Consider the following 21,840-nt stretch of genomic DNA (forward strand, 5'->3'; position numbering starts at 1 on the left):
ACACACACACACACACACACACACACACACACACAAACAAACAAACAATCGAAGAATGAGAGAAGGTGAAGCTCACGACTGGAGACTTGTAGGTGGCGAGGTCCAGAGTGATGACAAAATCCCGATTTATGACACTGTTCTGGATGGCTGACAATCTGTGGGCTATCAAAGGGGTCAAACACACCTCATCTGAGGCTTTCTCCAGGGAGAGACAGAACACAGAACCCTGGGAGCGTGGAAACCATTGGAGATGTGAAGACGGATGAAATTAATATTACTGTGTGAATTAAACTGTCATGTTACAAATGTTGATATGTTTTATTGTACTGTAAGTGCTATGGATTTATTGTTACAGGGAAACTGTGTGATTTTGTTACCCGGACGGCGCATAGTTCAAGGAGGAGCGACACAGAATGGTGACCCTCCTCAGTTGTTGGGGATTTCATCACGCACGCGCGTACTCACACACGCACATACTCACACGCACGTACTCACACACACACACACACACACACACACACACACACACACACACACACACACGAACATTAACACAAACAGACCCAGAATACTTACAATGCATAACATCGCCTTCCTTACTTCGATGGGCAATCAGATCACATAGTCCAGTTAAACCATTTCACATTCACAATGCTCAAATGACCCAGTGACTTTATCTATAAAAAAGGAATGTGAACTGTGAAATATAAACAGAGGGGGGTGCTGCTCAATGGTGGGTGACTCCATTCTGCCACGACATAAACTACAACCCCATTTCTTGAGTCTAATGGAATAATCCTCATAAAAGTGACCAGGCTAGTGACTGATGGGAAAAACCATTGGCTAATGTTTAGTCAACAAGGGTTGCCATTTTATGATTTCAGTACAGATGATGTGATGTAGCTTAACAAATAATCATGAACAGTGTTCATGATATCAACATTAATCAGTAAAATCAGTTTTGATTGTCTATGCAATTGCTTGTGACTGGAGATCCCTATGTTTGGGTAAAAAATACATTTTCACTGTTTTCATTTATTGAGGGTGGTGACACTTACGAGTGAAAGAGGGAGGGACAGTAGTGAGACAACGTGGGAGGAGTGAGAGAAAAGAGAGGAGGAAGAGAGAGGTAAAGACTGGCAAAGAGAGAGTTAGAATGGTAACAACAGCAAACAAGTGAAATAAAACACATTTTTTAAGACTTTTCCCCTTCAAATCTTCCTGTTCCTCCTCAGCAACTCTCCTCCCAGATCTTGCTTTGCCTTGGACTACAGCTCCAATAGTGCATCTCTCTGTTACTTCCTGTGAAGCTCTCAGGTGATAGGTGGGTTCTAGACCTCCACCTGGCCCTGGGTGAGGTGAGTTCTGAGCTGCTGGGCTGCATTGGTGATCTTCCTCTGGTGTCCCAACAGGTTCACCCCCAGGTTCTGCACATCCCTGAGGGAAGGAGAGAACGAGAGAGAGAGTTCAGAAAAGTATCAATTGCTTATAATAGCATGATTAGCATTTTATGAAAATAACTTTATTGATATTGAAATGGAAGCCCAGGACTCACTCCATGGTTACCCTGCTGACTCGGTCCAGTGTGTCCAGATGTGCCCTCTCAAACTGGTCCTTATATCTGTCCATCCTCAACGCTGTCAGCCACTCACTGACCGTCGCCACCGACGACAGGTCTGTGGGGGTGGGGCTCAGCAGTGGCTGGGTGGAGCTTGAGTTGGAGAGGGAAAGATCGAGATCGAAAATGATTGGCCTAACATAGCAATGATTCAATACATTTACATGATAACGTAATACATGCTCTCCTAAGATCACTGTTTGTGAATGTGATCCGTTACGTCTGCTGTGTAAAATATGGAAGAAAAGGCAGATGTAGTCTCACCGGGGATGCTCTGCCTTGAGGGAGGCAGGGTGTCGTATGAGCCTGTCCAGGGAGGAGAGGAGGGAGTCGAAGCCTAGCCGGTCGCCCCTCTCAGCCTGCCAACACTGCAGCATCAGGGAGTGGAGCGCTGGAGGACAGTTATGAGGGGCTGGGAGACGGTACTGGTCTGCTACCACCTTCATTACCTGTATTATAGAGAGGGAAGAGAGAGGAGGTAGGGGAGGGGAGAAAGAAGGGGGACAGGGCCAGGGAGAGGGAGACAGAGAGGCAAAGGGAGAGAGAGAGTGGCGAAGGGAGGAAGAGCAAGAAGAGCAAGAAGAGAGAGAGCGAGAGGGGGAGAGAGAGAGAGGCAGAGAGAGAGCGAGAGGCAGAGAGAGAGAGGGGGAGAGAGAAAGAAGGAGGAAGGGTATTAGTAACCATCTGGATGTTAACAAGCTGCCCTATATAGAGAGGTCCCAGCAGTACAGAGGGACTTAGAGATGATTAACCATTCTGTTCAGCTGTCAGTGTGTTTAGTCTCTGTTTGGCTCTCACTTAACCCTCCCACAACTCACTTCCTGATTGCTCATGTCCCAGTATGGCCGCTCGCCATATGACATCACTTCCCACATGAGCACTCCGAAGCTCCAGACATCACTAGCTGAGCTGAATTTCCGATGCTGGAAGGCCTCCGGGGCTGTCCACCTGACCGGAATCTTACTGCCCTGAGAGGAGAGAGAAGGGTGAGTGGTTGAGGACTGTGAATGTTGTGATATTCTAATAACATAAGTAGTCTTTTAGAGTGGAAATACAAAACTAAACATCATTAAACAAACACAAAAGCATAACAACAGGAAAACTCAATTTCCCAGCAGCATGTACCAGTGAGGCAGTGTAGGTGGGCATGTTGTGGTCCAGGCTGCTCATGAGGCGCGACAGGCCAAAGTCAGACACCTTACACACCAGGTTAGAGTTGACCAACACGTTCCTGGCAGACAGGTCCCGGTGGACAAAGTTCCTCTCAGAGAGGTACCTCATCCCAGCCCCAACACCCCTCACCATCCCTACCAGCTGGAGAACACTGAACTGGTCCTCATTCTCCTGGGGGGTGAGAGAGATGGAGAGATAGAGAGAGAGATAGATTATGGTCAGTTATTGTAATATAATGTACTGTTTTTTCAGTCTCACCCTGAGGAGTTCGTTACTGTGTAGATGGGAGTTGTAGTTCTTAGTCTAACATGGTGTAGATGGGAGTTGTAGTTCTTGGTCGAACATGGTGTAGGTGGGAGTTGTAGTTCTTGGTCGAACATGATGTAGATGTTGTAGCTCTCACCCTGAGGAAGGCATCCAGTGGTCCATTCTCCATGAACTCAGTGATGATCCTCTCTGGTGGGTTGTGTGTGACCACCCCCTCCAGCTTCAGCACGTTGGGGTGGTCAAACTGTCCCAGCACCCCCGCCTCGGTCATAAACACTGCCTTTTCTCTGTCTGTCACGCCCCAGCGCAGCATCTTCACCGCCACCAGCACCTCCCTACGACCCAGGGGCCGGTAGCGCCCCCGAGACACCTCCCCAAACTGGGCTGGTGGGGGAAAGGGTGGGAGAGAGAGAGAGAGATATTATGAGTTGAGTTTGGACCCAGCTTGACTCCTGGCCCAACTTATGAGCTATGAAAACACCTGACAAGCTTTTTACAGAACTATCCCTGTAAGCATGGATCAAACCAGGACCCCTACCTGCACCAATCACCTCTTCTATCTTGAGGTGAGAGGGGTCGATCTCACGGGCAAACTCCTTGACCGCCTCACTGGGGTCCTCATAGGTGGAAGGGTCCACGTAGTACTTCACCCCCCCTGCCAGAGGGAACACACAGAGCAGGGTTGGCTGTAGTGAACCAGTACAATAACAAAATAGGGCCTGTACAGTGTGTTGATGCACAGTATTTGGCCCTAGACTTTGACATGTCTGGGTCAAGCCATGCTGCGTGACATGCTGCATGATGGCAGAACACTGAGCCCAGAGGGATAATGTCACCCTCAATAAAAACATGCTGCATTTGGACAAGCAGAACATGTATTTCTTCCTCTCCTCATCTTTCTCCCTCCTTATCCCTCTCCCTTTCATTGCCCATGTCTTTTTCTCTCTGTCTCTCTACAGATGTCTCATGCTGTCACTCTCTCTTCTTCTCTGTCTTTCCCTCCCCTCACCCCCTCTTTCTCCCACAAGCCCTTGGGGTTATGATGGTAATGGGAATTAGACACGGTCACTACTTCCATTGTCCTCTATAACACAGTGCGGCGGCATCCTCTGCACCAACATGTCAACAACACCATAGAAGTAGCATATACTGTATGTGCAGCTGAGAATATTACAGACAGAATGATAATAGTAGTCATCCTACACGCTGACTCACCTTTGTGGCTGATGTACCTCTGGAGTCTGTCACTGTAGGGGCTCTCCCTCCTCTTACTGAGTAGAGACACATCAAACCAGTGTTTCAGAACATTGCACTGTGTGTGTGTGTGTGTGTGTGACATGAGTGTGACATGATCATGTATGTGTGGATAGGAGTTAAGGACCCACTCACCTGCGGAACACAAAAACAACCACTATCGCCACAACGACCAGGAGGAAGGCTGCCCCGCCCATCACAGAACCGACCAATAGAGGGAGCCGATTCTGGATCTGCTTAGAACTCCCCTCTGAGAAAGAAAAAGTGAGAAACAGAGAAAGATTTAGAGGGTGTGTTTGACTGTGTGTGTATGTGAGTGTGTGTGTGGCGTGTGCATTTGTGTGTTTGTGTGTGAGTTACCTAGGGCCAATGTAGTGAAGTAGATAGTATGACTGTAGGGGCCATAGCCCCTCTCGTTGCGGGCCCTGATCTGGAAGGCGTAGATGGAGCCAGGAGCCAGAGAGTTGACGGTCACTGTGTTGGTCTCACTGAACACACTCACTGCACTGTCCTCATCTGAACCCTGGGAGAGAGGGGGAGGGAGGGAGAGAGAGAGAATGGTTCAGTCTCTGGGTGTATGTACTTGTGTCTACATGCATATGTGCGTGCATGTGTGTGTAGCCTATACCTTGTCATAGTATCTGAGCTGGTACTCCAGTATGTCTCCATTGGGTCTGTCAGGCTGTGGCCAGGACAGGGTGATGGAGTCTGGGGCTCGACTTAACTGGTGCAGGCTAGGGACCGGAGAGGGCACTGGGAGAGAGAGAGAGATGGTGAGAGAGATGTATGAGTTTTGTAAAGAAAGAGGGAGGAAGAAAGAGGAACAGGAGGGAGAACACAAGCTGGCCTTGCCAGATCATGTCATTTCTGTATTGATCAGATGGGGGCAGCATGACACAGACTAGTGAATGAGCCAGGTCTGTAGAGTGTGTATGGCCAAAGATTTGTATAACTGACCCAAGATAGACCAGAGCCTGTCGTTTCCAATGGGAGAAAATGAATCATAGTGGGAAGAACAAGCAAGGAGGTGGGCAGAGCTAAGCACAAGCTAGTGAGATCCTATTGGAGCGTTCTAGCCTTTTTCTGCTACTACCATGTTGTGTTTCTACCATGTTGTTGTCATGTTGTGTTGCTACCATGCTGTGTTGTCATGTGTTGCTGCCTTGCTATGTTGTTGTCGTAGGTCTCTCTTTATGTAGTGTTGTGTTGTCTCTCTTGTCGTGATGTGTGTTTTGTCCTATATTTATGTTATTTATTTATTTTTAATCCCAGTCCCCGTCCACACAGGAGGCCTTTTGCCTTTTGGTAGGCCGTCATTGTAAATAAGAATTTGTTCTTAACTGACTGCCTAGTTAAATAAAAAAATAAATAAAAAAAATAAATAAATACAACTATTTGCATATTTCCGTTAGGGAACGCCTACTATGAAGTGCCTGTCTGCAATAACTCAACTAGCCCTCGCACTCCTTCTAAACAACAACCTTTTTAGAAACGTTGGCAAAGGGTAAAGTATAAAAAAACACAGTCCACTCTGTTTGTTACAGATTATAGTTTTGGAAACAGATAACTGTATGGAGATCAAATGTTTAATCAATGAGAAAATGATCAGAATCTCAGCCACTGGGCTTACTCTCATCACCATATTTGCTAGTGAGTTGAAACGCCAACCAGATGCTTCACATTTATACATCCATTGAAACATCTGTCTCATTGTTCTATCTGTGGTATGGACTTGTCTCATTGTTCTATCTGTGGAATGGACTTGTCTCATTGTTCTATCTGTGGTATGGACTTGTCTCATTGTTCTATCTGTGGTATGGACTTGTCTCATTGTTCTATCTGTGGTATGGACTTGTCTCATTGTTCTATCTGTGGAATGGACTTGTCTCATTGTTCTATCTGTGGTATGGACTTGTCTCATTGTTCTATCTGTGGAATGGACTTGTCTCATTGTTCTATCTGTGGAATGGACTTGCCTGCCAGACTTAGCTGTGCCACCACGGCTGGGAACAGGCCCAGTATGACTCTGTGCTTACAATGGTCATATCTATTAGAATTCCTGTCATTTCACAACCCCAAATGCTTTCTCTAACTCACAGAAGGCAACACAAACAGAGGTTATAACAACCTAATAATACCATTATTATTAGCAGATCTCTGCCCGTATGGGGGCTTCAAAATGTTATTTTTTCAAATCTAATTGGCTATAAGAAATTCTTTATTTTCAAAAGGAGGAAAATAGCTAAATAAAAAGTTACAAGTTTCTCTCTGTCTGTCTATAAACTGTCTGTCTATAAACTGTCTGTCTAAACTGTCTGTCTGTAAACTCTCTCCCTCTCTCTCCGTCCCTCTCTATATCGCTCTTCTGAGCATAATGTGAGCTGACAGGATATCGAGTCCAGAGAGCAGGACCGGAAAAGATGGAGAGCAGAAAAGAGAGAGAGATAGACACCCATACTCAAAGAAACTGATGTAGACTGACAGACAGACATGAAGTACACACACACACACACACACACACACACACACACACACACACACACACACACACACACACACAAAAATTTACTCTCTTGTCACACTCCTTAAAGGGCAACTTCACCACTTTTCATTCTCATGTTCATTCTCTCCAGTAACAATACCAGTGTCAACATATGTGAAAACGGCGCATTTCTAAGTTTTGTTGAAAAAATATGAAGCTAAAAAGTTCTACCCGATGACATCATCAAAAGTTACAACAAAAAAAGTGATTTTCAAACACTATGAGATTCACGGTGACGTGGGGAGCAAGACTAGAAACTTCTTGAAGGATTTGAAAATTACTTTTAATCCTACAGTGTGATGTTACAGAGAAGCTTTTTAACCACAGATCAGAGAAATGCACTGTTTTCACGTACAGTGGGGCAAAAAAGTATTTAGTCAGCCACCAATTGTGCAAGTTCTCCCACTTAAAAAGATGAGAGAGGCCTGTAAATTTCATCATAGGTACACTTCAACTATGACAGACAAAATGAGAAGAAAAAAAATCCAGAATATCACATTGTAGGATTTTTAATGAATTTATTTGCAAATTATGGTGGAATAAGTATTTGGTCAATACAAACAAGCAAGATTTCTGGCTCTCACAGACCTGTAACTTCTTCTTTAAGAGGCTCCTCTGTCCTCCACTCGTTACCTGTATTAATGGCACCTGTTTGAACTTGTTATCAGTATAAAAGACACCTGTCCACAACCTCAAACAGTCACACTCCGAACTCCACTATGGCCAAGACCAAAGAGCTGCCAAAGGACACCAGAAACAAAATTGTAGACCTGAACCAGGCTGGGAAGACTGAATCTGCAATAGGTAAGCAGCTTGGTTTGAAGAAATCAACTGTGGGAGCAATTATTAGGAAATGGAAGACATACAAGACCACTGATAATCTCCCTCGATCTGGGGCTCCACGCAAGATCTCACCCCGTGGGGTCAAAATGATCACAAGAACGGTGAGCAAAAATCCCAGAACCACACGGGGGGACCTAGTGAATGACCTGCAGAGAGCTGGGACCAAAGTAACAAAGCCTACCATCAGTAACACACTACGCCGCCAGGGACTCAAATCCTGCAGTGCCAGACGTGTCCCCCTGCTTAAGCCAGTACATGTCCAGGCCCGTCTGAAGTTTGCTAGAGAGCATTTGGATGATCCAGAAGAGGATTGGGAGAATGTCATAAGGTCAGATGAAAATAGAACTTTTTGGTAAAAACTAAACTCGTCGTGTTTGGAGGACAAAGAATGTTGAGTTGCATCCAAAGAACACCATACCTACTGTGAAGCATGGGGGTGGAAACATCATGCTTTGGGGCTGTTTTTCCTGCAAAGGGACCAGGACGACTGATCTGTGTAAAGGAAAGAATGAATGGGGCCATGTATCGTGAGATTTTGAGTGAAAACCTACTTCCATCAGCAAGGGCATTGAAGATGAAACATGGCTGGGTCTTTCAGCATGACAATGATCCCAAACACACCGCCCGGGCAACAAAGGAGTGGCTTCGTAAGAAGCATTTCAAGGTCCTGGAGTGGCCTAGCCAGTCTCCAGATCTCAACCCCATAGAAAATCTTTGGAGGGAGTTGAAAGTCCGTGTTGCCCAGCGACAGCCCCAAAACATCACTGCTCTAGAGGAGATCTGCATAGAGGAATGGGCCAAAATACCAGCAACAGTGTGTGAAAACCTTGTGAAGACTTACAGAAAACGTTTGACCTGCGTCATTGTCAACAAAGGGTATATAACAAAGTATTGAGATAAACTTTTGTTATTGACCAAATACTTATTTTCCACCATAATTTGCAAATAAATTCATAAAAAATCCTACAATGTGATTTTCTGGATATCTTTTTCTCATTTTGTCTGTCATAGTTGACGTGTACCTATGATGAAAATTACAGGCCTCATCTTTTTAAGTGGGAGAACTTGCACAATTGGTGGCTGACTAAATACTTTTTTGCCCCACTGTATGTAGACACTGGTTTGGTGCTGGAGATGAAAAGTGGCAGAAGGGCCCTTTAAGCCTGACTCATGCTCTCACCTGATTGGCTAGTAGTGAAATTGATGCTGGTGAATTGAGGTGGGAAAGGACTCAGAGCTGAGACATCATTGACCGCTTGCACCTGTCAATCAACAGCAGAAAAAAGTAAGACAAGGTTAGGTTAACTAAGTGGATGTACATTTAATCCAGTATCTATATGAGGTAGGTGACTCTAATAAACAAGTTTTATACCTGTATGAGGTAGGTGATGGGAAATGTAGTGTCTATATGGGGTAGGTGATCAGGGAAGTTTTAGTTCTACCTGTATGAGATAGTTAACTCTCGTACTCATGGGAGTTATAGTCCTACCTGTAAGAGGCATGTAAATCTAGTGCTCATGGGAGTTGTAGTCATACCTGTATAAGGTAGGTGACTCTGGTGAGCAGGTTGTTGAGGGTGACCTTGGTCTGCTTGATGCCAGTCTGGGATGGGGTGAAGGTGACCGCCTCTCCACACCAGGAGCACGCCCCCGGGGCGGCGAAGGTGGCCGAGGGACAGATCCTACACACCACCCCGTACCACACCTCGCTACGACCCCCCATGTCCACTGGAGGGCGCCAGCGCAGAGACACCCCACCATCACCACTCTCATACTCCCAGGAGACAGAGGTCGGAGCAGAGGGAGAGCCTGGAGGGGGGAGAGAGAGAGATATAGAGGGGGGAGTGAGAGATTAAACATTTTGAACCTCTTTGGGTCAGTACTAGTGCCAGGATCAGCACATTAAAACAGCACTCATCAACTCCAGTTGACACATGATCATATCTCAGGGACAGATAGAGAGAATGAGTGATGACAGAGAGAGAGGGATGGGGACTGGGGAGACAAATGGGGCATAGAAAGTAAGGCAGAATATATGTTAGTGAACAATAATCTAATCATTTCAATGTAATCTAGGAATAGATGAAGAGAGAGATGGATAAGAAGGGAAGGAAGGAGAGAGAGTAAGGGACTGAGAAAGAGGGAAGGAAGGAGAGAGAGTAAGGGACTGAGAAAGGAGAGAGTAAGGGAGGGAGAAAGAGGGAAGGAAGGAGAGAGAGTAAGGGAGGGAGAAATAGAGAAGGAAAGAAAATGCTGAATTAGAGGGATGAGTGCCTTCAGAAAGTTCACCCCTGACCTTTTCCACATGTTGTTGTGTTTCAGCCTGAATTTAAAATAGATACAATTGAGTCAAATGCCTTATACACAATAGCCCATAATGTCAAAGTTGAATTATGATTTTAGACATTTTTACAAATTAATACAAAATGAAAAGCTGAAATGTCTTGAGTCAATAAATATTCAACCCCTTTGTTATTGCAAGCCCAAATAAGTTCAGGAGTAAAAAGTTTGCTTAACAAGTCACATAATAAGTTGCATGGACTCTGTGAGCAATAATAGTGTTTATCATGATTTCTAAATGACTACCTCATCACTGTACCCCACACATACAATTATCTGTAAGGTCCCTCAGTCGAGCAGTGAATTTCAAACACAGATTCAACCACAAAGACCAGGGAGGTTTTCCAATGCCACGCAAAGAAGTGCAGCTATTGGTAGATGGGTAAAAATAAAAAAGCAGACATTGAATATTCCTATGAGCATGGTGAAGTTATTAATTACACTTCCAAAATACAGGCATCCTTCCCTAACTCAGCTGCCAGAGAAGAAAGAAACCACTCAGGGATTTTTACCATGAGGCCAATGGTGACTTTACAACAGTTACAGAGTTTAATGGCTGTGAGGAAAAACTGAGGATGGATCAACAACATTGTAGTTACTCCACAATTCTAATCTAATTGACAGGGTGAAAAGAAGGAAGCCTGTACAGAATAGAAATATTCCAAAACACGCATCCTGTTTGCAACAAGGCACTAAAATAATACTGCAAAAAAATAAACTTTATGTCCTGAATACAAAGTGTTATGTTTGGGGCAAATCCAACACAACACATCACTGATGTCACTTGTTAAATCCACTTCAATCAGTGTAAAGAAGGATTTTTAAGCCTTGAGACAATTGATGCATGGATTGTGTATGTGTGCCATTCAGAGGGTGAATGACCAAGACAAAAGATTTAAGTGCCTTTGAACGGGGTATGGTAGTAGGTGCCAGGCGTACCGGTTGTAGTTTTTCAAGAACTGCAACGCTGCTGGGTTTTTTCACACTTTAACAGTTTCCCGTGTGTATCAACAATGGTCCACCACCCAATAATATCCAGCCAACATGACAACTGTGGGAAGCATTGGAGTCAACATGGGCCAGCATCCCTGTGGAACTCTTTCAACACCTTGTAGAGTCCATACCCCGACGAATTGAGGCTGTTCTGAGGGCAAAGGGGGGTTCAACTCAATATTAGGAAGGTGTTTCTAACACTGGAGTTGCTTACCAAGAACACAGTGAATGTTCCTGAGTGGCCTAGTTACAGTTTCGATTTAAATCGACTTGAAAATCTATGGTAAGACTTGAAAATGTCTGTCTAGCAATAATCAACAACAAACTTGACAGCGCTTGAAGAATTTAAAAAATAATAATGTGCAAATATTGTACAATCCAGGTGGGCAAAGACTCAGCTGTAATCTGTAATCAGCTGTAACCTGTAATCAGCTGTAATCTGTAATCAGCTGTAACCTGTAATTGCTGTAATCACTGCCAAATGTGTTTCTAACATGCATCACTCAGGGGTTCAAATACTTATGTAAATGAGATATTTCTGTATTTCATTTTCATTACATTTACAAAAATTCACTTTGTCGTTATGGGGTACTGTGTATAGATGGGTGAGAGAAAAAATCTATGGAATCCATTTTGAATTCAGGTTGTAACACAACAAAATGTGGAATAAGTCAGGAGGTGTGAATACTTTCTGAAAGCACTGTACATATTATATGTGCTGAAGTAGATACTTATCTCTGGGTAAAAGCATCGACTAAATGACTAAATATATATGTTACATCATCTCAAGAAAGGTGAAAGCTTTTTAATCAGACAGATCTATTTGTTACATAATGCTGCTAGTGTATGTAGCTAATCTGATTCGCACACACACACACACACACACACACACACACACACACACACACACACACACACACACACACACACACACAAATAGCTCACTTGTGCAGGCGGAGGAGTTGACGTCGGCGGGTCCTCTGTAGAAGCCGCTGCGACACTCACACACACGCGATCCCTCCTGACTGGTTCTGCTGTTAGACGGACACGCTGAACACGGAACCAAACCCAACACCGACTTAAAGTACCCCACTGGACATGCTGCAGAGAGAGAGAGAGAGAGAGAGAGAGAGAGAGAGAGAGAGAGAGAGAGAGAGAGAGAGAGAGAGAGAGAGAGAGAGAGAGAGAGAGAGAGAGAGAGAGAGAGAGAGAGAGAGAGAGAGAGAGAGAGAGAGAGAGAGAGAGAGAGAGAGAGAGAGATAGAGATCTCTTTGGGTCAGTTCTAGTGCCTGGATCAAGATTAAAACAGCACTCATCAACTACAGTTCACACATGATCATAGAGAAGAATGTACTTACTGTACTAGCTGCCTATACTGTAGCTCTCTCTGAACGTACTGTAATGCAGTGAGAGATTCTGCCTATACTGTAGCTCTCTCTGAACGTACTGTAATGCAGTGAGAGATTCTGCCTATACTGTAGCTCTCTCTGAACGTACTGTAATGCAGTGAGAGATTCTGCCTATACTGTAGCTCTCTCTGAACGTACTGTAATGCAGTGAGAGATTCTGCCTATACTGTAGCTCTCAGCAGTTAGACACTTATAAGACAGAGACAGGTACTCTTCAAGTCTATGAATGCTGTTCCAGACTTGAAGAGTGCATGTCTCTGTCTTATAAGTGTCTAACTGCTGTTGCAGATGTGGAGAGATGAGGAGAGATAGAGATAGAGAGATAGAGAGATAGAGAGAGAGATAGAGAGAGTGTTATCAGTCATATGAGACCTTATAAAAAAAGGTTTTTTTCATTCCTGAAAATATTCTCCGAACACTTTTAGCATGGTCTGTTCTTATGTTAGGTGATAACTACTGGGGGTTATGGGACAGGCACAGAGCGAGATAAAGAGAGAGAAAGAAAAAAGTGTGTTTATCTGTCATTGTGTGTGTATCTGTCATTGTGCGTGTGTGTGTGTATCTGTCATTGTGCGTGTGTGTGTGTGTATCTGTCATTGTGTGTGTGTGTGTGTATCTGTCATTGTGCGTGTGTATCTGTCATTGTGTGTGTGTGTATGTGTATCTGTCATTGTGTGTGGGTGTGTGTGTGTGTGTGTGTGTGTATCTGTTATTGTGCGTGTGTGTATCTGTCATTGTGCGTGTGTATCTGTCATTGTGCGTGTGTATCTGTCATTGTGCGGGTGTGTATCTGTCATTGTGCGTGCGTGTGTGTATCTGTCATTGTGCGAGTGTGTGTGTGTGTATCTGTCATTGTGCGTGTGTGTATCTGTCATTGTGCGTGTGTATCTGTCATTGTGTGTGTGCATGTGTATCTGTCATTGTGTGTGTGTGTGTGTGTGTGTATCTGTCATTGTGCGTGTGTGCATCTGTCATTGTGCGTGTGTATCTGTCATTGTGTGTGTGTGTATCTGTCATTGTGTGTGTGTGTATCTGTCATTGTGTGTGTGTGTACCTGTCATTGTGTGTGTGTGTGTGTGTGTGTACCTGTCATTGTGTGTGTTTGTGTGTGTATCTGTCATTGTGTGTGTGTGTGTGTGTGTGTATCTGTCATTGTGTGTGTGTGTGTGTGTGTGTATCTGTCATTGTGTGTGTGTGTGTGTATCTGTCATTGTGTGTGTGTGTGTGTGTGTGTGTGTGTGTGTGTGTGTGTGTGTGTGTGTGTGTGTGTGTGTGTGTGTGTGTGTGTGTGTGACAGTCCTTGGACATGGTGGTCTGAGTACTCTGCTGAACACCTCTCACATCCTCTGACCTTATTTAGATAACCTTTTCACCAGCATGTACCACCTCCAAAGGTTGACAAGAGGTGTGTGTGAGTGTGTGTGTGGGTATGTGCGCGTGTCTGTGGGTGTGTTTGAGAGAATGCATGTGTACAGGGAGACAGTAAAAGAGAGAGAGGGAATAGAGGAGACGTGGAGAGACAGGGGAGATGTTTAAACAGATAAAAGGCTTCCTATGTTCTCACTTGTCTGGAAGAGCACAGATCTACTCTCAGACACAGGCGTGAAGTTGGAGAGGGGTGGAAAGATAGAGAGAGGGAGAAGGAGAGAGAGAGAGGGAGAGAGAGAGATGGAGAAAGAGGGAGGAGAGAGGGAGAAAGAGAGAGAATGATAGATGAGAAAGAGGGACGAAGAGGGAGAGCGAGAGAACTTGGTAGTGGAAAAGAGGAAAGAAGAAAGGGGAGGGCAGAGGAGAGAGGAGGAGAGAGGAGCAGAGAGGAGGAGAGAGGAGGAGAGAAGGACAGAGAGGAGAAGAAAGGAGGAGAGATGAGGAGGAAAGAGGAGGAAAGAGGATGAGAGAGGATGAGAGAGGATGAGATAGGAGAAGAGAGGAGGAGATAGGAGGAGAAAGGAGGAGAAAGGAGCAGAGAAGAGAGGAGGAGAGAGGAGGAGATGAGAGGAGCAGAGAGGAGGAAAGAGGAGGAGAGAGGAGCAGAGAGGAAGAGGGAGGAGGAAAGAGGAGGTACGAGGGGGAGTGAGAAACGCCTCTCCTCCTCTCTCCTCCTCTCTCCTCCACTCTCCTCCACTCTCCTCCACTCTGCTCCACTCTGCTCCACTCTCCTCCTCTCTCCTCCCCTTAGAAAGAGAGAAGGTGGTGAGGGATGGAGTGAGAGTAGAGGAGAGGGAATCAGAAAGAGAGAGAGGATGATTGAGACCGTTAGAGAGATGGAGGGAGATGATAAGGAAGGTGGGGTAGTTATAGTGGGAAAAGAGGGTGGAATGTGAGACACAGAAAGAGAGAAAGAGAGAAGAAGTACTGGTAGAGGAGTGGAGAGAAAAGGGAATTGTTCCATCCATCTTTCATGCCTCTGGTACACATTACCAGACGTGTTCTATAGGGCTGTGACACGGAACACGACTTCACTACAAAACTTCCCCGCTGTTTCTATTGCCAACAATAACCCGCACTTTCTATTTGCCCTCCCCTCCGCCCCTCTCAGCCAATCACACAGCTTCTATTACTGCTCCCTCTTCTGCCCTCTGCCCCTTCCTCTGTCTGCATCCCCCTCTCCCTCCCTTCCTCCATCCACCCTCCCTCTGTTTCCACACAATGGACGGTTAATACAGCTTATGTATATTATGAACTGGAGGCCCGCATGTCTTTACATTACCACTCACTATACTGAGGGAAGGAGGAGGCCCGCATGTCTTTACATTACCACTCACTATACTGAGGGAAGGAGGAGGCCCGCATGTCTTTACATTACCACTCACTATACTGAGGGAAGGAGGAGGCCCGCATGTCTTTACATTACCACTCACTATACTGAGGGAAGGAGGAGGCCCACATGTCTTTACATTACCACTCACTATACTGAGGGAAGGAGGAGGCCCGCATGTCTTTACATTACCACTCACTATACTGAGGGAAGGAGGAGGCCCGCATGTCTTTACATTACCACTCACTATACTGAGGGAAGGAGGAGGCCCGCATGTCTTTACATTACCACTCACTATACTGAGGGAAGGAGGAGGCCCGCATGTCTTTACATTACCACTCACTATACTGAGGGAAGGAGGAGGCCCGCATGTCTTTACATTACCACTCACTATACTGAGAGAAGGAGGAGGCCCGCATGTCTTTACATTACCACTCACTATACTGAGGGAAGGAGCAGGGTGAGAGAGGGAGGGTGAGGAACAGGGAGGAAGAGAGAGGGAGGGTGAGGAACAGGGAGAGAGAGAGGGAGGGTGAGGAACAGGGAGGGAGAGAGAGGGAGGGTGAGGAACAGGGAGAGAGAGAGAGGGTGAGAGAGGGAGGGTGAGGAACAGGGAAGGAGAGAGAGGGAGGGTGAGGAACAGGGAGGGAGAGAGAGGGAGGGTGAGGAACAGGGAGAGAGAGGGAGGGTGAGAGAGGGAGGGTGAGGAACAGGGAGAGAGAGAGTGAGGGTGAGGAACAGGGAGAGAGAGAGGAAGGGTGAGGAACAGGGAGAGAGAGAGAGAGGGGGGGGGGGGGGTATAGAGGAGGGGGAGGAAAATGAGTTAATAATAAACACACATTAACAAACAGCAGTGGACACCGCAATGCATTAACAGTGACCGAGAGAGAGAGAGAGAGAGAGAGATGTAGAAAGGAAAGAGGGATGGGACTGAAATGGTGGCAGAGAAAAAGAGAGGGACACAATGAAAGAGAGAGAAAGAAAAAAGAGAGAAAGATTGGAAAGAACCAAAAGAGAATAATAAGCAGAAACAAAGGGAGAGCGAGAGAGAGAGAGAGATGGATGGATGGCAATGAAGTGTATAATTTGCTGTTGACATTGTACTTGGTATTTAGATCACTGACCCAATTTCTCCTTCTCTCTCTCTCTTATGTGCTCATTCTGTCTTGCTCCCAGCATTCTAATCTGACACACACACACACACACACACACACACACACACACACACACACACACACACACACACACACACACAGAGACTTGTCCTAGTGCAGATGCAGCCACACACAGGAGACATGAATACACATGGTTCCATGGGCAAATATCTTGTTCCCTTCTGTCTCTTTCTATCCTCTCCTCCCTCTCTCCCTTCTCTCTCTCTCTATCCTCTCCTCCCTCTCTCCCGTCTGTCTATCTCTATTCTCTCCTCCCTCTCTCCCTTCTGTCTATCTCTATCCTCTTCTCCCTCTCTCCCTTCTGTCTGTCTCTATCCTCTCCCCCTTCTGTCTCTCTCTATCCTCTCCTCCCCCTCTCCCTTCTGTCTATCTCTCTCTATCCTCTCCTCCCTCTCTCCCTTCTCTCTCTCTATCCTCTCCTCCCTCTCTCCCGTCTGTCTATCTCTATCCTCTCCTCCCTCTCTCCCTTCTGTCTCTCTCTATCCTCTCCTCCCTCTCTCCCTTCTGTCTATCTCTATCCTCTCCTCCCTCTCTCCCTTCTGTCTCTCTCTATCCTCTCCTCCCTCTCTCCCTTCTGTCTGTCTCTATCCTCTCCTCCCTCTCTCCCTTCTCTCTCTCTATCCTCTCCTCCCTCTCTCCCGTCTGTCTATCTCTATCCTCCCTCTCTCCCTCTATCCTCTCCTCCCTCTCTCCCTCTATCCTCTCCTCCCTCTCTCCCTTCTCTCTCTCTATCATAACCTCCCTCTCTCCCTTCTCTCTCTATCCTAACTTCCATCTCTCCCTTCTCTCTCTCTATCCTCTCCTCTCCCGTCTATCTCTCTCTATCCTCTCCTCCCTCTCTCCCGTCTGTCTCTATCCTCTCCTCCCTCTCTCCCGTCTGTCTATCTCTATCCTCTCCTCCCTCTGTCTCTCTCTATCCTCTCCTCCCTCTCTCCCGTCTGTCTGTCTCTATCCTCTCCTCCCTCTCTCCCGTCTGTCTATCTCTAGCCTCTCCTCCCTCTGTCTGTCTCTATCCTCTCCTCCCTCTCTCCCGTCTGTCTGTCTCTATCCTCTCCTCCCTCTCTCGCTTCTGTCGATCTCTATCCTCTCCCCGTTTCTCTCTCCATCTCTCCACTGTACGTCTGTGACATTTTATAGTTTTTGACGTTTGTTCAGGAAATGCATATTGAATGGTAATAACATGTTCTAATCTGCTCCATGTCCCTTTAAGCCCTGCCCTGGTTACACTCAGTCTCATATAAAAACACCTCATGCCTTAACTTCTTTGGGATAGGTGGCAGTATTTTCACGGCCGGATAAAAAACATACCCGATTTAATCTGGTTACTACTCCTGCCCAGAAACTAGAATATGCATATAATTAGTAGATTTGGATAGAAAACACTCTAAAGTTTCTAAAACTGTTTGAATGGTGTCTGTGAGTATAACAGAACTCATATGGCAGGCCAAAACCTGAGAAGATTCCATACAGGAAGTGCCCTGTCTGACAATTTGTTGTCCTTCTGTTGCATCTCTATCAAAAATACAGCATATGTGCTGTAACGTGACATTTTCTAAGGCTTCCATTGGCTCTCTAAAACTGCAAGAAAGTGGAATGGGGTGTCTGCTGTCTCTGGGCGAAGAACATCAGGAGAATTTGTAAGTGGTCAGCCTGGGGACAGTGACACTGGAGATGCGCAGTCACGAGACTACTCCATTTTTTTCTTTCAGCCTTTGAATGAATACAACGTTGCCCGGTTGGAATATTATCGCTATTTTACGAGAAAAATCGCATAAAAATTGATTTTAAACAGCGTTTGACATGCTTCTAAGTACGGTAATGGAATATTTAGATTTTTTTTGTCACGAAATGTGCTCGCGCGTCACCCTTCGGATAGTGACCTGAATGCATGAACAAAACGGAGCTATTTGAATATAACTATGGATTATTTGGAACCAAAACAACATTTGTTGTTGAAGTAGAAGTCCTGGGAGTGCATTCTGACAAAGAACAGCAAAGGTAATCCAATTTTTCTTATAGTAAATCTGAGTTTGGGGAGGGCCAAACTTGGTGGGTGTCAAAATAGCTAGCCGTGATGGCCGGGCTATCTACTCAGAATATTGCAAAATGTGCTTTCGCCGAAAAGCTATTTTAAAATCTGACACCGCGATTGCATAAAGGAGTTCTGTATCTATAATTCTTAATATAATTGTTATGTATTTTGTGAACGTTAATCGTGAGTAATTTATTAAATTCACCGGAAGTTTGCGGTGGGTATGCTAGTTCTGAACATCACATGCTAATGTAAAAGCTGGTTTTTGATATAAATATGAACTTGATTGAACAAAACATGCATGTATTGTATAACATAATGTCCTAGGAGTGTCATCTGATGAAGATCATCAAAGGTTAGTGCTGCATTTAGCTGTGGTTTTGGTTTTTGTGACATATATGCTTGCTTTGAAAATGGCTGTGTGATTATTTTTGGCAGGGTACTCTCCTGACATAATCTAATGTTTTGCTTTCGCTGTAAAGCCTTTTTGAAATCGGACAGTGTGGTTAGATTAACGAGAGTCTTATCTTTAAAATGGTGTAAAATAGTCATATGTTTGAGAAATTGAAGTTATAGCATTGATGAGGTATTTGTATTTCGCGCCACGCGATTCCACTGGCTGTTGACTAGGGTGGGACGCAAGCATCCCACCTTGCCCAGGGAGGTTAAAGGCAATGCTACCAAATACTAACTGAGTGTATGTAAACTTCTGACCCACTGGGAATGTGATGAAAGAAATATATCATCATTGTTAAGGGAACTGTCTTAAAACCTTAAAACCCTGGGACAGGGGGCAGTATTTCACGTTCGGATGAAAAGCCTGCCCAGAGTAAACTGCCTGCTACTCGGGCCCAGAGTCAAATATTTGCATATTATTAGTAGATTTAGATAGAAAACACTCTGAAGTCTCTAAAACTGTTTGAATGATGTCTGTGAGTATAACAGAACTCATATGGCAGGCAAAAACCTGAGAAAAATCCAACCAGATAGTGGGAAATCTGAGGTTTGGAGTTTTTGAAGTGATTGCCTATTCAAACTACAGTGTCTGTGGGGTCATTTTGCACTTCCTAAGGCTTCCACTACATGCCAACAGTCTTTAGAACCTTGTTTCATGCTTCTACTGTGACTGGGGAGAGAATAAGAGCTGACTCAACAAGTGGACTGCCTGAGGCAGAAGTTCCTTCTTTTTCCTCTGTAATGAATACGCTATTGTCCGGTTGGAATATTATCGAATATTTATGATAAAAAGACCCTAAGGATTGATTGTAAACATCGTTTGACATGTTTCTACAAACGGTAATGGAACTTTTTGACTTTTCGTCTCGGGTTTTGCGCTCACACATTTTGCCTTTGGAATAGTGATCTGACCACGCGAACAAAAGGAGGTATTTGGACATAAATATGGAGTTTATTGAACAAAACTAACATTTCTTGTGGAAGTGGGAGCCCTGGGAGTGCATTCCGATGAAGATCAGCAAAGGTAAGTGAAGATTTATAATACTATTTCTGAGTTTTGTTGACTCCAGAACTTGGCGGGTAACTTTATAGCTTGCTTTGATGGCTGAGCACTGTACTCAGAATATTGAACAATGTGCTTTCGCCGTAAAGCTGTTTTGAAATCTGACACAGCGGTTGCATTAAGGAGAAGTGTGTCACGCTCTGACCTAGGAGAGCTGTGTTTTCTCTGTTTAGTTAGGTCGGGGTGTGATAGGTGGGTGGGCATTCTATGTTTTTGTTTTCTATGTTTTCGCCAAGTATGGTTTCCAATCAGAGGCAGCTGTCTATCGTTGTCTCTGATTGGAAGCCATACTTAGGCAGCCTGTTTTTCCTGTGTTGGTGTGGGTAGTTGTTTTCCGTTTTGTTAGTTACCTGACGGAACTGTTGGATGTCGTTTTGTTTAAGTGTGTTCATTAAAGTAAAGTATGAGCACTCTACACGCTGCGTCTTGGTCCCCTTTATACGACCCGCGTTACAAAGTGTATCTATAATTCTTTCAATACCTGTTGAATATTTTATCAACGTTTATGATGAGTTTTTTTTTTTGGAAATTGATGTGCTCATTCACCGGGGATTTTGGAAGCAAAACATTTTCTGAACATCACGCGCCAATGTAAAATGGGTTTTTTGGATATAAATATTAACTTTATCGAACTAAACATACATGTATTGTGTAACATTGAGTCCTGGGAGTGTCATCTGATGAAGATCGTCAAAGGTTAGTGATTCATTTTAGCTGTATTTCTGTTTTTTGTGACGCCTCTCCTTGCTTGGAAAATGGCTGTGTGGTTTTTCTTGTCAAGGTGATTTCCTAACATAATCTAATGCTATGCTTTCACCGTAAAGCCTTCTTGAAATCGGACAATGTGGTTGGATTAACGAGAAGTTTATCTTTAAAATGGTGTAAAATAGTTGGTTGTTTGAGAAATTTGAATTATGAGATTTTTGTTGTTTTGTATTTCGCGCCCTGCTATTCCATTGGCTGTTAGCGAGGGGTCCCGCCGGCGGAACAGGGTTCCGCAAGCGGAACGTCTGTCCTCAACAGGTTTTAAGGAATATACATCATCAGTGTTAAGGGAACTGTGTTAAGGAATATACATCATCAGTGTTAAGGGAACTGTGTTAAGGAATATACATCATCAGTGTTAAGGGAACTGTGTTAAGGAATATACATAATCAGTGTTAAGGGAACTGTGTTAAGGAATATACATCATCAGTGTTAAGGGAACTGTGTTAAGGAATATATACTGCTCAAAAAAATAAAGGGAACACTTAAACAACACATCCTAGATCTGAATGAAAGAAATAATCTTATTAAATACTTTTTTCTTTACATAGTTGAATGTTCTGACAACAAAATCACACAAAAATAATCAATGGAAATCCAATTTATCAACCCATGGAGGTCTGGATTTGGAGTCACACTCAAAATTAAAGTGGAAAACCACACTACAGCCTGATCCAACTTTGATGTAATGTCCTTAAAACAAGTCAAAATGAGGCTCAGTAGTGTGTGTGGCCTCCACGTGCCTGTATGACCTCCCTACAACGCCTGGGCATGCTCCTGATGAGGTGGCGGATGGTCTCCTGAGGGATCTCCTCCAAGATCTGGACTAAAGCATCCGCCAACTCCTGGACAGTCTGTGGTGCAACGTGGCGTTGGTGAATGGAGTGAGACATGATGTCCCAGATGTGCTCAATTGGATTCAGGTCTGGGGAACGGGCGGGCCAGTCTATAGCATCAATGCCTTCCTCTTGCAGGAACTGCTGACACACTCCAGCCACATGAGGTCTAGCATTGTCTTGCATTAGGAGGAACCCAGGGCCAACCGCACCAGCATATGGTCTCACAAGGGGTCTGAGGATCTCATCTCGGTACCTAATGGCAGTCAGGCTACCTCTGGCGAGCACATGGAGGGCTGTGCGGCCCCCCAAAGAAA

The 21,840-nt window shown here is 44.8% G+C and overlaps 1 protein-coding gene across 1 annotated transcript in view; it reads right to left on the bottom strand.

Moving 5' to 3' along the window:
* Positions 1-297: 297 nt before the first annotated feature.
* The window catches only part of LOC115188374 (ephrin type-B receptor 5), a gene marked incomplete in the record, with an annotated part of 53,156 nt that continues 31,613 nt past the window's right edge, over positions 298-21,840 (bottom strand). The window contains 14 exon segments of the mRNA XM_029747180.1: positions 298-1,437; positions 1,556-1,711; positions 1,883-2,067; positions 2,437-2,586; positions 2,744-2,962; positions 3,195-3,442; positions 3,597-3,713; positions 4,274-4,329; positions 4,448-4,562; positions 4,673-4,835; positions 4,941-5,065; positions 8,878-8,959; positions 9,234-9,505; positions 11,975-12,130. Of these exon segments, the coding sequence (XP_029603040.1) occupies positions 1,332-1,437; positions 1,556-1,711; positions 1,883-2,067; positions 2,437-2,586; positions 2,744-2,962; positions 3,195-3,442; positions 3,597-3,713; positions 4,274-4,329; positions 4,448-4,562; positions 4,673-4,835; positions 4,941-5,065; positions 8,878-8,959; positions 9,234-9,505; positions 11,975-12,130 (2,150 nt within the window).

This window comes from Salmo trutta, chromosome 3 (assembly GCF_901001165.1).
Source record: "Salmo trutta chromosome 3, fSalTru1.1, whole genome shotgun sequence".
Taxonomy (NCBI): Eukaryota; Metazoa; Chordata; class Actinopteri; order Salmoniformes; family Salmonidae; genus Salmo; species Salmo trutta.